The sequence below is a fragment of the Hirundo rustica genome, chromosome 5, assembly GCF_015227805.2.
Source record: "Hirundo rustica isolate bHirRus1 chromosome 5, bHirRus1.pri.v3, whole genome shotgun sequence".
Classification (NCBI taxonomy): Eukaryota; Metazoa; Chordata; class Aves; order Passeriformes; family Hirundinidae; genus Hirundo; species Hirundo rustica.
In genome coordinates, this window is record NC_053454.1 from 23,206,966 (window position 1) to 23,222,666 (window position 15,701).

Sequence of the window (15,701 nt, forward strand, 5' to 3'; positions counted from 1 at the left end):
TGTGAAAACCTTTACTTTTTCCAGTCTTCTCTCCCCCGTTTTCCCCTCCTTTGTCCCCCAGCTAACAAAGCAGCAGATTGAATTCACCTCCCAATTCCTTTAATTATTTTTTCAACCAAGTGGGTAGGTATTGTAAGTCGCCAACCTTCACTTTCTGGAAATTCTTTGGTGTATTACTGCATAGCAGAGTGGTGTGACAAGGATAAAGAGATTAGAAGTAATTTCATATAACTCCTTCTGTCAAAATCTGCAGAAGGTTTTTACTGGTAACTCTGAGAGTTGCTGAAATTCTTCATTAAAAACTTTCAATATATGGGCAGGAAATCTCTAAGCTCTAAGACACAAAGTAACCGAAACAGGGGGAGAGAAGGAATATTAAATCAAAATCTGAATAGAGAGGGAATACTGAGGAAAAAAAAAAAAAAAAAACAAAACCAAAAAAGCCCAACCCACCCCGCTCAAGTAGCACAGTAATAATGCATGTTGCCTCCAGGGGGGTTGACACCAATTCAGCTTTGAAAACCAGAAAACCACATGCTGATTTTCACCAGTTTCAAGTAAGTGGGCATAACCTGTGCAAGCACAGGCTCTCCTTGCTAGCTTTAGACTGCCCAGGTGTCTGTGAGCTGCTGCTTGATGGTCACTGCTGCAAGCTGCCCTGGCTCACACAAAACTCAGACTGTTTTTTCCCTGTTCGTTGTATCGGCACACTTCACATACAGCCTAGACAGGTGAGATCTGGCAGTAGATGAAGAATGTTTCCTAGTATTGTGGTCAGGTATGGCCCCTAGTATTGTCAGTGTGAGAAAGCAGGGGTGAAGCACAGAAGGAACTAAAGGAAGAACTAAACGTGATGGGACCAGCGCAGCTGGGCCAGCCTACAGACCTGATAGAAAAGAGGGTGGGTTTTATTCTCTATGATTGTTCTATTAAATGAACAGAGGAATGGACAGATATTAAATGATAATGTCAGTCCTGCATCTTTTGAAAAGTTACTATTGTGTTACAAAGCAACCACCAGGTATTGCAGGTCCTCCTTAGAGCCTGTGGCCTTGCAGAAGAACAGAGAAAGTGCAGATGAGTACAAGCACAGGTGCATGAAAGGGAACGTGCTGCTACCACCATGGGTTAGGAGAAGAGTTTAATTGCTTTGTCCCATATTAGAGGTGCATACTCTTCTATTTTTTAGGAGGTCCTTTTCTGTCTTTGTGAATCATGCACCCATTAGTTTCCACAAACATGTTCACATCTCAGGTTTGCTCAATGAAGGCTGTAGCATGATCTGCTGTGTTGCAGCCCACCCAGGACAGATGTTTTTGTCCTCATCTTCAGTCATTTGCTGTGAATGAGGGAGGTTGCCCTGCATGCTTCACTTCTGACTCTGGATTTCAAGCTGGTTGACCAGGGGATGCCTTCCCTCTGGTATCTGTGGTACCCAATGCAGAGTTTCTAAGTTGTCCATTTCTGCTTTAAAAAGAGCCAAAGCTTTACCAGTACACACTGACTAGGAAATGTAGTGCATTCATGCTCTGATCCTGCACCTTTCTTGAGTCACAGTTGCTTTTGGGATGGTTTGATGGCAGGGAAAGCAGCTCCACTGTACAGCTGTGCCTCAGCCCTAGGCTGCCTGAAGGTGAATTGCAAAGTAGAAACACAGCCCTGTACGGTGGGCAACCCTGAGACCACAGTCCCATCATCTCAGTCTCTGGCCAATCTCCTGTTTGTCATCTGAAAACAGCTTAACTTCAGGTAGCTATCACTTGTAAGCGTCATCCATCGGGAAAAAGAGAGTAAAACACCCAACAACACAGGGTGAATTGCTACATTTGTCTTCTGCCACTTTACAGATCACTAATAAACAGATCTCTAGAAGAGGTGCACTGTGGTGGCCAGAGCCATGTTGAACATATTCCCTAAGCAAGGAAATGTCCAACCCTAGTACACCTAGCATGAGTAATATCCCAGTCCTCAACACACTCCTCACTATTTGTCTTCCACAATGTCTTCCTTCTTTACTGCTCTATCTTCTCTTACCATGCAAAGGACACCAGCCTCACTTATGTTTTCAGCTGCTTTTTCAGTTGCAATGCTGTCAGTGAAAGAGGCTCCCCCTGCAAGGTTTTGGTCACCTGTCCTGCTTGGCCAGTCTCACAGATCTCCAGCTGACCAGCAGGGATGTGTGTGGGACCACTGCATCCTCAAACCGGCCCCTGAGCCAGCACAGTTCAAACTGTGAGTGACTCCCATCCATGAGAAGCCACGGTTCATTCCTCCCTCTTTTACTCCAAGAATGTGCAGGGATGGGGATAGAACACAGAAAGGGGCCATGGCACACCCAGGATCCCCCTTCCCAGCCCGATATCTAATCAGCAGTTGGTGATGAGGATTCCTCTGCTTGTGAGCTCTCCTCCTGGCCCCACAGATCCCTGACTATGCAGTGGTAGGGGGCTGGTGTCTCCCCAACCCAGCCACTTCTGTTGTATCCCAACACAGCTCTACAGGCCAGGAGGGAAAAAAGCATCACAGGGCTTTCCTTGGGTACCCTCCAGCCTGGCAAGTGGTACCATTGCCCTCACTCCCACGTTTCACCGGGTGAAGGTGCCAGGCTGGGTCTGGGCGGATCTTGCAGACATGTGCATGGGGAAGAGAGTGGTGCAACGTGCTGCTCCCCTAGAGCACCTCATATTTGGAATGTGGGTGCTGCAAATTTGATCTCACACTACTTTGGACCCTCATGGGAGACAGTGGCCTCCTTTGCTTGCCATGCAGTAGAGAAGGTGGCCTTGCTCCTAAAGAGAAGCTGGGCTCAGACACCAGCAGTGGCTGCTGTCCTCACCATTCTGCCAGAGACAATGGAGGTGACAGCGCTTGATGCACTACAGAAAAGGGGAACCCACAGCAAAGCAAAGCAAGAGGCTCTTGATTACAGGTATAAGCCTTTGGTCTGCACGTGTCCTGTGTATCACTGGCCAAGTCTTTAAACCAAGCTTTGTACAAATGGTGACCAGTGGCATGTTCCTTGTTTTCAGATGGGGACATTTTCTGGACTGCAATTCGCTTGCAGGAGCAATGAGCACTTAGAGCTAGCTGCAAGGGAACTGCGGGAAATGCATTTTGAAAATGTGGATCTTAAGCAAAACTAAGTTTTCTGGGAAGTAGAGTCATGGGGCGAGCAGTGTGACTGACTTATACTAGTAGCTGAAGTGCAAATAAAACAAGAAAAGGAGACAACTTGTTTTGCCTCAAGGCAAACATTTAATTTCTGAATTCTTTACCCCATTTCTATTGTTGAATTTGGTGACATTTTCTAAATGAATTTCACTCTAAAGCAAAAAAACACCTGATTGCATAATTTTGAAAACATGGAAATAACACTTCAACTTATTTGTGTACATGTATTTCTGATCACCCAAAATAACCTCTTAGCTTGACATAAGCCTATAGCTAGAACTTGTTTACCCTTAAGTACACTGTTCAGTGAAAATTACCTTTAACTAAGCAAATTCACCAGTGCCTGGCCCTGGCGTCCTAAATTGTATAATCAAAACTATGGCAAAATTCTTAGTGTCCCTAGTTTTTCGTAAATAAATATCAAATTATTGTTATGCAGATTATCTCATTACTGTTTGTAAGTATTTAGATGTTATAGCATTGGGCACCACTAAAAAGCCAAAGAGTAATAAATCTCTTTCCAGAGCAAAGGAATTCCAGAGTATGAACCATTTACATTCTGAACAGCAGGAGAAAAAATATTTAAATATTTAAAGTTCATTGTCCACCCTCATTTTTATGGATGGCATATGGCAAGGCTCCTTCAAAAAACCTCATCAGCACTGAATGTGTCAAAAAAAGGGATCATGCTATAATAATATATATAACAGAAGGCAAAGTAGGATTGTGTAGACTATAAATCTGGCACTTCATATTTTTTGAGTAGGATATATCTGTGCATGGTTTCTTAAGCTTCCCGTTTTGTTTTGTTTTGGTTTGTTTTGTTTTGTTTTTTTAATGTAAACTGAAACCCAACCCCAAATTCCGCATGAGGCTTCCTACTGGTGTGTGTGTCACCAGAGGGGTAGCACATGATATTTACTGTTTCACAAAGGAACAGTGAATGACAAAGGCAGGGCAGCAGCAGAGGAAGAGAGAAGAGGTAGGAAAGGGGGATTCCTTACAGCTTCTTGAGGGAAAGTTGGGGTGGTGAAAACCCTTGGTTTCACATCCCAAAGTACTCTGGCTTGGGCTGGTCCAGTCTCCTTGGATGACTTGCCCTTTCTTCTGCTCCTGCCCTTGTCCAATAGCAGTGCCTCAAACTCCCACATTTGCATCCTCCTGTCAGTCTCTAGCTCTGAGAACCCCTGGCTGGCTCTGAGTGCAGCTCCCTGGTCAGACCTTGCCCCAAAATGTGCCTCCCTGCCCAGCCACCACTTCTCAATAACTTCTGAGTTATCAAATCCCCTTTTCCATCAGCCTTCTGACTCTTCATCAGCTTTTCAACGCAGACAGTGGTGTTTCCTCTCTTTCCTCTTTGTCTCTCTTCCCTCTCTTCCCATCCCACTAGGTTCTACCTATCCTTCAGGAGCCCCCTGCCCCAGGACCTGTTTCTTTGCTTTCTTTATCTTTAGATGCCCTCTAGGCTCCTCTTGAACTCAGGGCAGAGAGCCCAGCAAGCTCATGCTAGAACTTTGACTCAGGTTTTTCTCAGGGCATAGAGAGTGTCAGCAGTGGGTTTGAGGACTTGGAAGTTAAAAGTTGAAGTTTCCACTAAACACATGGAAACTGTTTTCAAAGGTTTATATCCTGCTTTGACCCCTGCACAAGAGCCACTTCCCTGCTTGAGGTCAAGTACTTAGGAAACCTCGGGAAGAAATTGCAAAAGTTTGAAAAAAAGCAAATTCTCTAGCTTTGATTTTCAGAAATTGTCAAATACTTTTAGGCTAAGTAGCTCTTAGACCTCCGTACAGGTAAATGCAGAACAATTCACAGGCCTCAGGCATCTTGCCATGCAGAGCTGATAAAAATAGTCTCCTAATAGAAAATGCAGGAGATCCTTATTACCCAGAGTTGCTCTGTTTTCTTCCTTTTACATCTGCTTGTAAAATGGAAATTTTTGGATGCAAAATGTCATGCACTTGGAGCAATTACAGTCCCAGATCTCTGCAGGTTATGTTGTGTGGACACTTTTTTTCTGGAGTAGCCTACAACAGTTATATATATATCTCAACACTAAAGCTACAGGCACTTTAGCAGTACATTTCAAACCGCTTTTCCAAACCCAGTGATCTGAAGCAGAAATCTGGGACTTGTCCCACCAGCATCCTGGGGACTCCTGGCTCTCCCCTGTCCCTAGAGTTTCACAGCAAGTGCTGCTCACTGCTCTGTCAGCAGGACCTTGTTCTCACTTCACAGGGACACAGCTGGATCATGAAATGCAGCCTGCTGGCAATGCCCCCTCCCCATCCCTTGACAGCTTGTGCCATTGCAGTGTGTCACAGAGTTCCCCTCACCCCAGAGCTGTGGGACTGAAAGAAGGGGAGCTGAGGCAAGGAGCCCAGGGGCTGCCAGAAGTTCCGGTTAGGTGTCCAGCTGTGGTTGGCACCTTCCCTCATCTTTCCCCAGGACCCTCACAGCACAATGGCCCAACCCTACCCAAATGGAGGCATAAGCCAAACACAGAAAAATCCCTGAGATTTGCTGAAGTTCCTCACAGATTGGCCATAGTAGACCTCATAACCTGGTGGGATGTTCAGCTATACCAGCAGAGACCAGTAACAACAAAACAGATATCCACAAAAACCACTTGACTGTATCATTGTTAACTCATGCATGTCGTTTTCTGTGGCAAGGCAGGGGCATGAACCCAGGTTTCCTAAGTTTTATACTGGTGCTTTTCCTGCAAAACCAGTCATTTGTATACTTTTTGCTTCTTGCCTGGCTTGTTCTACACCCTGTTGCACATATGCATACAATAGTACGTGTGAACTCAGAAGAAACCTTTATTTAATAGTGATTGACATTTGCAGGAGATTTAAGAACGCAATGATTTTGGCACCTGTTACTTTCCAGGTAAGGATTAACAAACCAATGTGTTAACCACCACCTGATGTTCTTTGTTTGCAAAAGGCCACGTTTCAAAATGGCACCAGCTTTCAGATTTTTTTCAGAAAGATTTTGCTTTCGTTTAGAAATAGGGAAGAACAGCAAGGATTGCAACACAAAACAGATAAGATTAGATGAAGAGGAAATGTGATATAAGTGGTTTGTATCTACAGAAGGACCAACAAAATTATGTTCATCTCAAACTCTTTATGTTACAGTGCTTGATTAAGAAGACACAAAAGCAGTGTCCCCTCATCAGAGCTCAGGCAGAAGCTAAGCCCCTTCTGTGTCTTGGTACTGTGGCTGAAACCAACATTCAAACAGTGTAGAAATGCAGTGAAAAAGAAAGTCTGGTTCATCCACTTTTCCTGTCGTTCAAAGCTCCTGATGTTGGCCAGAAGGGAGTTCACCCCTTCTGTTTTTCCAAGGTTCCAACATCCCTATATCCTGCTGTCTAGTGTTTGCAAGGTTGCAGAGTAGGTGGTCTGTGGAGTACCAGGGCACACACAAGCCAGTTCAGAGCACGTATCCTGTGCCAGGATCCCTGGCCACAGTGCCAGACTCACTGACTGACACAGAGAGAGCACGTGGAGAGCACAGCACCAGTGACAGAAGGCAAAGGTGAACCTCTGAAGATGGGGAAGCAATGAGCCAGCTTTGAACACAGAACTCTGAAAGAAACTTGCGTAACAACAACAACTAGCAAGCTTATCTAATCCTCTTTTCACAAGCCTCAGCTCTGCAAAGGGTTTGTCCAGGGTTTGTTTGTGGGTATTCCATAAGGCACAGGGAACAGATAACCTAGTATCCACTCTGTGGTAATGAAATTACAGCTCCCAAACTGCAGCAGGATCCTTTTCGATCACTTTGGAGTAAAACAAAAAAGAGAACATACAGTTGCCTATGTATTGGAAACATGAAGGCACGCCCAAAGGTACTATGAACTTATACTCCAGCTTACAACCCCCCTGTTCAGTCCATGTCTTGTGTACTGGCAGCATGCACTGAGAGTTGAGGTCTTTAACTGATTTTCACTTTTACCAGTATGAAGCTTTATTGAGAACTTAACCTTCTAGGCTTAGAGATACATGGCATTTTCCATAAAATTAAGTTTCTTACACTGCCCATTGGTAAGTAGACCTCATTGTCAGCTATTTTGCTTAAATTTCCTGTGGAGAACATGCATTTTTTACACAATTTATTTATTTAGGAAAAAACCCTGTTGCATTTGTTGGAAAATACAGAGGCAGAGATAATTCATGCTTCACCTCTTTTATATATGTATTGTATTCTTTAACAGCTCATCTCCTGATGGCTTTCCTCAAGAATGTATTTCTGGTATACAGGAGGAGAGAAAAAATAACAGCACAGTGGGTAAAATGATCCCATAAGATCGTCTCCCTAAAACAGAGATAAAGATGGTAACTGATGGTGCTTCAGGAATTAAAAATCCAGCACTGAGATTGATTTGTGTTGATACCTATAGTGCACATGCCATTTATATATATGTATAAATACACAAATAGAAATAATGTATTTTCCTTTTAAAAACAAAAAACCAACCCAAAACCTCAGTGATCTACAGATGGAAATACTAGGACTTGACTCAGATTTCAGCCTCCTTGGTAAAGGCCAATGGGATGGACACCGCAGCCTGCTCTCAGCAACCCCACAGCCCAGGGACCAGCAGGATCACTGGTAACACCTCTCAAATCCCTGATGTTCTTAATGGTGCCTCCTCACTGGCACACCACCACAAACCCACCTTTGGGAGATGACAGGAATCAAAGAGCCGCTGTTGAAACTCTAGATAATGCTCTAGACAGAGGAGGGCAAAAAAGCCCTGAAACTCTTCTGTAAGCAAAATGCTTGCCCTGGGCTTTTCTCATTCTGATTTGAAAGCCAACAGACAAGGCCACCAGTGCCTTCAGTTTAGCAATACCTGATATATTTACTCAGGGCTTCTGGCAGTTCATTCCACATTCCTCAGAGTTGTAGGGATGTAGTTGTATATAAAAATACAGTGCCCTGTATATCAACCAGACAGTGTACCTGATAAACTTTCCCCCAGGCAGGTGGCCATGGGAATGGCCAGGAATTTGTGCAAGAATTTGCATAGGAATTTTCTTAGACTCATAACGTTAGCAAACGTTAAAGACTAAAAGTGTTTGCCAGTTGGTCTTGCTGCTTACCAAAAATGTAAGCTTGCAGACAACTCCTTGCAGAAAACCAGAGCTTTCCAAGAGAAATAAGAGGGACCATGGGAAGATATCTTCCCAGCACCTACAGCAAGGACCTGCAAACACCCATGGTAAAACACAGGCCAGAGAACAGGGAGGGCTCCCAGCTGGCAAAGCAGGAAGGAGCAGAGCAGCACAGACACAGGTGTGTTCAGGAGCTATTGCCTGTCTCAGACCCTGTTCCCATTGATCACGCACCGCAGCAGGCAGAGCACTGTGCTGACATCCCAGATACCTCTTGCCACCCCTGTGGTGCTTAGGAAGATTTATTCTGCACACATACAGTCTGACCTGTGACTCACATAGGTAAGTTGAGACTTGGGACTTCAACATGTGGAAGAAGCACGTAAAAGCCTTTTTGTTTATTGTTGCTCAATACAATTATCCTCTGTGAAAATCACTCTTTTTTCCTTCCGTGCGGGACAATTGTGGCCTCTTTGAGCCCTGCCCAGGTTGAAGCTTGCTTTTGGGCCCTGGGGTTGTGCAATGCCGCTGGGTACATCTGCAGCCACCCTTGGCCCGGGTGCTCAGGGTGAGCAGACAACTTTGTCAGTAGCATCTACTCATCCCATTTACTTTGTAAACACTGACTAAGACACCACAAATGGCAGCAACAGCAAGCACATTCAGATCTCCTTGATCCAGCCAGAGGCATCTCCACATTCATCGAACGTGTGCACTCAGTAAGTTCAGATAAGTTGTGCCTTTTCTTGCCTGCTTCATGAGGCCAAGAAACCAAAGGCAGAATCCATCTTCAAGAGCCACAGACTATACTGCAGTCCCAGAAGCTTGAATACACTCACCAATTAAGTCTAGGTCTGCTTGCAGCTTTACCTGTGACTATTCACCTGTGAGCTTCGGGTATCGTATTAGTGCTACCTTTAATAAAAATGCTAATGACAGTGAAATGCTTCCTGTGGGGACTAACACTCACATTAGGATGAGGATAGTAGTGTATGAACTCTGGTGAAATTCCAGCATACACTGTCAACAGAAATTTTACTGCCAGAAACATGGCCTTAAGTCATGGTAACAATGTTAATATTTAATTGAGGTGAGTTGAACGTGCTCTTTTGTTCAAAAACATCTAGAGGACATGTCACTGCGTGCATGATCGTGTTTGACTCTATCTTCCCTCCTTGCCTTTCATGTTTTTTCCCTGCTCAGGCTCTTCCTGCCTCCTCAGCCATAAGAGCTCCCAAAGTTGCACCCTGCATACTGCTCAGACCTCATACCCTCTGTCTCCCTAGCACAACTTCTGGCTTTAAAGACCTGTTAGCCACAGTCTCTTCAGAATTTCCCTTACAGGTCCTGAAATCTTGAGCACAGCTTTCAAATCATAATGAAGCATCTCTGTCTCAGCTTTTCCCTGACTGGGTTCAGACTCAGTGAGCTGACCTTTTCCTCCCCTGTCTCCTTCCTCCTCCTCTTCCTCCTCCTCCTCTTTTCAAGGATTGTTCATTTCTCATGTTCTCCCTTCCCTTCTCCTCCCAGCCCTGCAAATGCCTCCGCTTCACAAGTCCATTGCCTTCCTCCTTGGGTTTTGATTCCCCATTTTTCTCATTGTTGCTGCTTTATGCTGATGACCCATATCACCCTCTTTGTCACACTGGGTCCGTTTTACCAATTCCGTTCCTCTGCTGCCCCGATCCTTTTCTTTTCCTCATTAAAAAAGGCTTTATTTGGCATGCACTCTCCAAAGGCTGTCTATTGCAGAGCTTTTCCTGCCCTAAACTACAAGCGGTCCCATTCATCACCATCCATTAGCCTCTTCCATTATGTCCACCCTCCAGCCTTTCTGCAATTTCCACTCCATCAACTCTCATGACTTCTCTTTTGCTTTTAGCCCTTATCTCTATACCAAGTTAAATAGCAAAATTCTCCCTACATTTCAATTTCCTTCGATTTTCTTCCCCATAATATCCAGCCCAACAAACACTTCTCAGTTGTTTCTTCTGCTGGAAAGGTTAAAAGACTGTCTTCTGAAAGTCCAGCCATAACTTCCAGCGATATGTGCATAAAGCAGAGTCTCTAATTCTGCCCCTCTCTCAAGGAATACCCAAAGTCTCTTCTCTCTCCTTTCCACAGTGACCATCACTGCTCTGTTTGCAGGCACAGCACAGTTTTTATTTGGGCAGCCTTTCTTTCAAGGTACAGCTAAGACCCATTGATACTTTCTGCATGTATGTCAAAGACATTGGCTATTCTATCTGCCCTCAAAACTTAAATACTTCCCTGGAGTCTCACTCTCACATTAGCTCATTAATGGTCACATTCCTTTTTGCTCTTTCATAATTTGATCCACAGTTGACCTACAATCTTAATCCACTGCTTCATCTTCCAAATATCTCTTCAAGAGTCATTTTCATAGCTTTGAATGTGCCACTCATTTTCTGTGCTCCTGTTGATCCTCTTTCCATCTTCTAACAAATAAAATAAAAGCTGTCCTTACACACAGTACTTGTTCAGGCAGGCAGAGCTGAACAGCACAAACAGGTGTCTTGCAGTTTATGAACACCCCCTTTATGCTTCCCATCATATACTCTTCTGTTTTCCATCATAATTCCTCATTGGGACTACCTCGCTGGTCACAACTGCAGAGGAATTTTTCTCACCTCTCCTAAATTCCTTCTAAAATCTCTCCCATGCCACTGGGATAGCACAACAGCAGCCCATCTGCTGTTCTTGTTACGTACCCAGCTGACCCCTCACCATTCCCTTGTGCTCCACCCACATACATCCCATCTCTTGCCCCTCACCAGCTATTTTGTGCATAAGCCCCACATGGCGGTGACAGCCCTTCCACTGCGTCTGTACAAGCAGGTCTGCACAGCAGAAACACCCAGGTCAGGAGCCCCAGGTCTGTGACACAGCGGTCATAAATGACATCTTGAATGTTACTGGGAACTCAGCTTACACCCTCTCTTGTGGCGGAGCTTACTGACTTTCTCTGATAAAAGACAAAAAGGCAGGAGCAATATCTCAGCTTATTATTTCTAAGGCACAGCTCCAGCCCATCCGTTGGGTTGTCAAAAGGCCAAAACATGAACGCAAACTCTGAGCTACATCACTTGGGTTGTTGCTTCTCCAGAGTAAACCTCCCAATGGCTCTCACATTGGCAAATAGGATAGAAAGCCTCTCAGCTGTTAGTGGCTGGTTAAGCTGTTCCCCCTTTGGAAATACATGGAAGTTACTGTTGTCACATTATTATTGGTTGAGGATTCTCGTGCCTTTGTAGTTTCGTTCCATCTCACGGCAGATAAGCCCATCTGTGCTGACTCAGTCTCAGCATTATGACCTACCTAAGCAAAAGATAACATGCAGACTTTAAACATATTTCATAAAACACACTTTAAAATATCAGAAACCTCTTTCTTCTTTTCAAATAAATTCTTTCTTGAGATCAGGGCAAATGAAAGCCTGGAAAGGACAAAAATGCCCTCAAGTATCAGGTAGTCAGCTTCGCAGTTACTAAAAAGTTGCTTTCCTCTGTTGAGTTTACTGTGTCACCAAAGCCCTACCAGCCATAGCTACACAAAGCCTGCATTGTCTCAGCAGGGCTACTGAGATGTTCCTGATCTTGGCAAGAGCTAGGTGTACCCAGAAGCATTTTATTGAAAAAAAAATTATACAGCAGAAAGAAATATTATTTTAGGCCTCATACTGGAAAGATAAAGGTCAGAGTCCTTCCCTCTGCTAAAGGAGCAGACAAAAATATCATGTTCACGGGATCCATTTTACAAACTTGAAAATTGCACCTAAAAATTCCCTTATGAAACAAATTTCAAAGTGGCTACAATATAAGGAAGGATTTGTGGATTTAAGTAATCACAAATTTGGAGATTTTAACTTCATGACAAAAGAGGCAATTCCATACGGCCATATACAGGCACGGAGATAGTCTCTTTATAATTAATCTGTTAGATCTGCTTCCTTGCTACAAAGCAAACCTGATTTTTATGTTCACCTTTATGTTTATCATTGATTTCTTTTTTAGCAGGAACAGGATCTGGCAATGTTTCTTCACGAAGAGCACATTGCCCCTACTAAGTTTCTCAGTAAATCAGAGAAATATTTGTTCAGGAAACCGCACATAGTGAATGAAAAGGCAAGATTACATTTTTGTTTCACCCATAAATGTGGTGTAACATCTGCTGGAATTTGTGACCCTGACAGTGCTGTGGGCTCCTATGCTAACCCAACAGGGACTTTCACACCACCCCAGGGTAACCCCTGGTCTTCTCCCGCTGTCGGATGTTCTCACAGCTTTCACAGAAGAGGGTGTAGCATTTCACAGAGTGGTAGCAAAGTGAGGGGGCTCTGCCACGTGGAGGAATCCAAGACTCCAAGATGTGGGAAGCTGCAAAAGCAGACCCCGGTGCTGGGGATAGCTCTGCTGAAGGTAGCCAGGTGAGGGTCACACAAGATCAAGGGTTCAGACCAAACAGACATAGAAACAGCGTTCCCTGAAGGCTCTACCATCTCCACCGCTTATATTAAATATTTTTATTACAATGTTTTCAACTTTAAAAAAAATCTATTTCATTGAAGGCAGCACAATCTGTTATTTTCTAAAACTTCAAACAAAGATTTTGCATCCTCAGCTGCAGCAGGGACACTCAGAAATTATTAGCAACCTTACTTGCATGCCAGTCAGTTCCAAATATTTCCCTAACAACGCTTGGGGCCCGGAGCCTGTGTCTCAAAAGAGGTCAGACCCCAAAAGCAGAAGAGGGAGCTGAGCTCTCCGCGGGCTGCGAGGCGAGGTGGGAGCGGCTGCCCCCAGCTCCCGGCAGGATGCACGGCTTTGAAACAGGCCGGGAGAACACCCTCTCTCAGGACGGCAGTGTGCAGGGGAGTGGCGGCAGAGGGAACGAGTGGTCGGAAGGAGCGTTTGTCTCTTCGTTTATCTCGCAGACAGCGGTCTGCTAGCTCCAGCTGCGAGCCTGCCGGACACCAAGCAGCGGCCCATTCCCGGCGTTATCGCCACCTCCTCTCTGAGAGTGCCGGCGCTTCCCAGTTTTCCAGCTGTGTACCAGGCTCCGCGGCCTGTGGGCCCGGCCAGGCTGGCGGAGAATCCCAATTGTCATTTGCAAGGTCCGATACTGGGCTCCCGTCAGCCTCAGGCGGCTCGTTTCAGCCCCGTCTAATGCTCCTGCCTTCCGCCAGGTCAGCCCGGCCGAGCGGACGAAATGCGACAGGGATTTTGTGACCTGTAAGGTCCCAGCCCACCTTTAACCATTGTAATAGATTGGCTTTAGGTCAAAGTTTTATTTTAAATTCCTAAGAAGAAATGAGCTGTGTAACCTTACCTCTAGAAAAATTTTAAAATCTGCTATTTCTTTTAACATGAATAAGGAGACCCTAGTATTTCTCATCTAATCACGCATATCTCAGCATGAAGAAGATGCTTGGCCTCCTGATGGATACATGTCTTTTAAATGGTCTTCAGAAACTTTTCACAGATAAGATCCCGTTCTTATGCTAATGTCTCTAACAGATTAGCAGGCAGCAGACTCGGAGCCCTCTTGTCACCTCCCTGTCACTCGTGCCACGGCTCTGTGGTCTGTACAAACTACAGCATTTCAAGTGTTCAAAACGAAGAAACAGCCATAAAACAAAACACTCCTTCCGAAATTGACTCCAAAGAGATTAGGCAGGTCACTCTGTGCTTTTTCTTTGACATGGAGAAACTTATATTTTAAGTTAAAACTCTCAGATCTGCAAATCTCTTCTTAATCTGTCCTTGTTTAGTACCTGCCTCTGCCTCTCATCTGTCATCTTTCTTCAGAATCACCAGAAATCTGTCAGTTGGAAAGAGTCACCAAAACTCCACCGAAAACCTCTGCAGTCCGATCCATTTGCCTCTCCCCCGTACAAACACTTCAAAAAGTATTTTCTGAGAGAACCTCTGGTCGCTTACATTGCCAACCCAATCACAGAAGAGTAAGTACAATCCAATCGGCAGCTAAGGACGGAGGGAGTGCAGAGCAAACCGAAAAGCGGCGGTACCTACCTGGAGCCCACCTCAGCGCCCAGCACCATTCGCAGCAACGGCAGCGTTTGGGGGTAGCGACCTTAGTGCATTGTCCTTCCCACCGCGCTGCTACACGAGGGTTGAGCAACTCCTTGCACTGCTGCTGCTTGAAGCAACAGCTCTCCCAATCTTAACCCCGTCTCTTGGCTCTTCTCTTCTTTGCGCTTTTTTTTTTTTTTTTTTTTTTTTTGAGAGAGAGAGAGCGCGAGAGAGTTTTTGAGCGCTAAAACTTGCAATTAGTACCAGCTAAGCCAAAGCCCCTGCTCGCCCCTGCCCTAAGCCGCACATTCCAGGGCGCTGAGCGGGGCGCTGAGCTCCTCGCCGGCACCGCGCAGCTCTTCCACCCCCAGACCCGGCTTTCTGCCTACAAACTCGGTAAGGCTGCCGGAGCTCAGGAACGCGCACTGAAACTCGGACAGGGGAAAAATTGGTCTCTAATCTCCAGCCTGGGTGGTTTTTATTATCCTCCTCCCCCCCTCCTCTCTTTCTCTCCACACTCACAGTAGCAAGGTTGTCTCTGGACTACTCCCTGCCTTAAACTCACCAAACCAGATTTTTACTCCCAACACCTTCCCGTAAATCTGAACTGAAATTTTACCCTGCTTGCTGAGTTCTGGCTGGCTGAGGGCCAGACAGCATTCCTGTTGTTTTAAGAGGGCAGATTAAAAAAAAAAAAACCCAAACAAACAAAAACCCAATAAAACCCCCCAAAACCACCACCAGCCACCCCCCCAACAAACAAATAAAAAACCCAACCTCAAATCCCCAAAAGAAAAACAGAAACAAAAATAAAAACAAAAAACAATAACCCCCAAAACTAAACCAACAAAAAATAATTTAAAAACCCACAAGCAAAACAAAAAACAACAACAAAAACCCCCAACAAAACAACAACAAAAAACCCCTCAAAAAATAACAACAGGGTGGGGGGGGGGAAAGATAGGGGAAAAAAAAGAACAAACCCAGAAGAAAAGCTGGAGAAATAGAGATGCAAGGGCTGGAAGGAAGCAAACTTTTAGACCAGATTTACTAAAAATACTGTGGGAGGGAGTGATTCGCATTTGTCTCTAAAGGGCTGAAGCTGATTTTTTTTTTTTTTTTTTGGCAGTGTCAGTCATGAAAAAATACACTTCTTAGCCATCTATCTCCTTCAGGTGGATGGATATTTGAAAAGAAAATAAACCTCTGGTACTCACCTGAAGGACAGCAGCAGGCATCAACATATAGCAGGGAGAGGAGCCTGCACCTTTGCCTGATCCAGTTACCCCAAGGCAGCTGTAACACTGGTTTAAGAAGTGCCACATTTTACAGTTTTCTGACCTAA

General features: G+C 44.9%; 1 protein-coding gene across 2 annotated transcripts in view; it reads right to left on the minus strand.

Moving 5' to 3' along the window:
- The window catches only part of RBM47 (RNA binding motif protein 47), a 77,883-nt gene extending 62,244 nt beyond the window's left edge, over nt 1-15,639 (minus strand). For both annotated transcript variants that reach the window (XM_058420655.1, XM_058420654.1), the window contains exons 1-2: nt 15,574-15,639; nt 14,357-14,541 (exon numbers count right to left, since the gene is read on the minus strand). In XM_058420655.1, the coding sequence (XP_058276638.1) occupies nt 14,357-14,385 (29 nt within the window). In that variant the 5' untranslated portion in view covers nt 14,386-14,541; nt 15,574-15,639. The remainder of the gene's footprint in view (nt 1-14,356; nt 14,542-15,573) is intronic.
- Nucleotides 15,640-15,701: the final 62 nt, after the last annotated feature.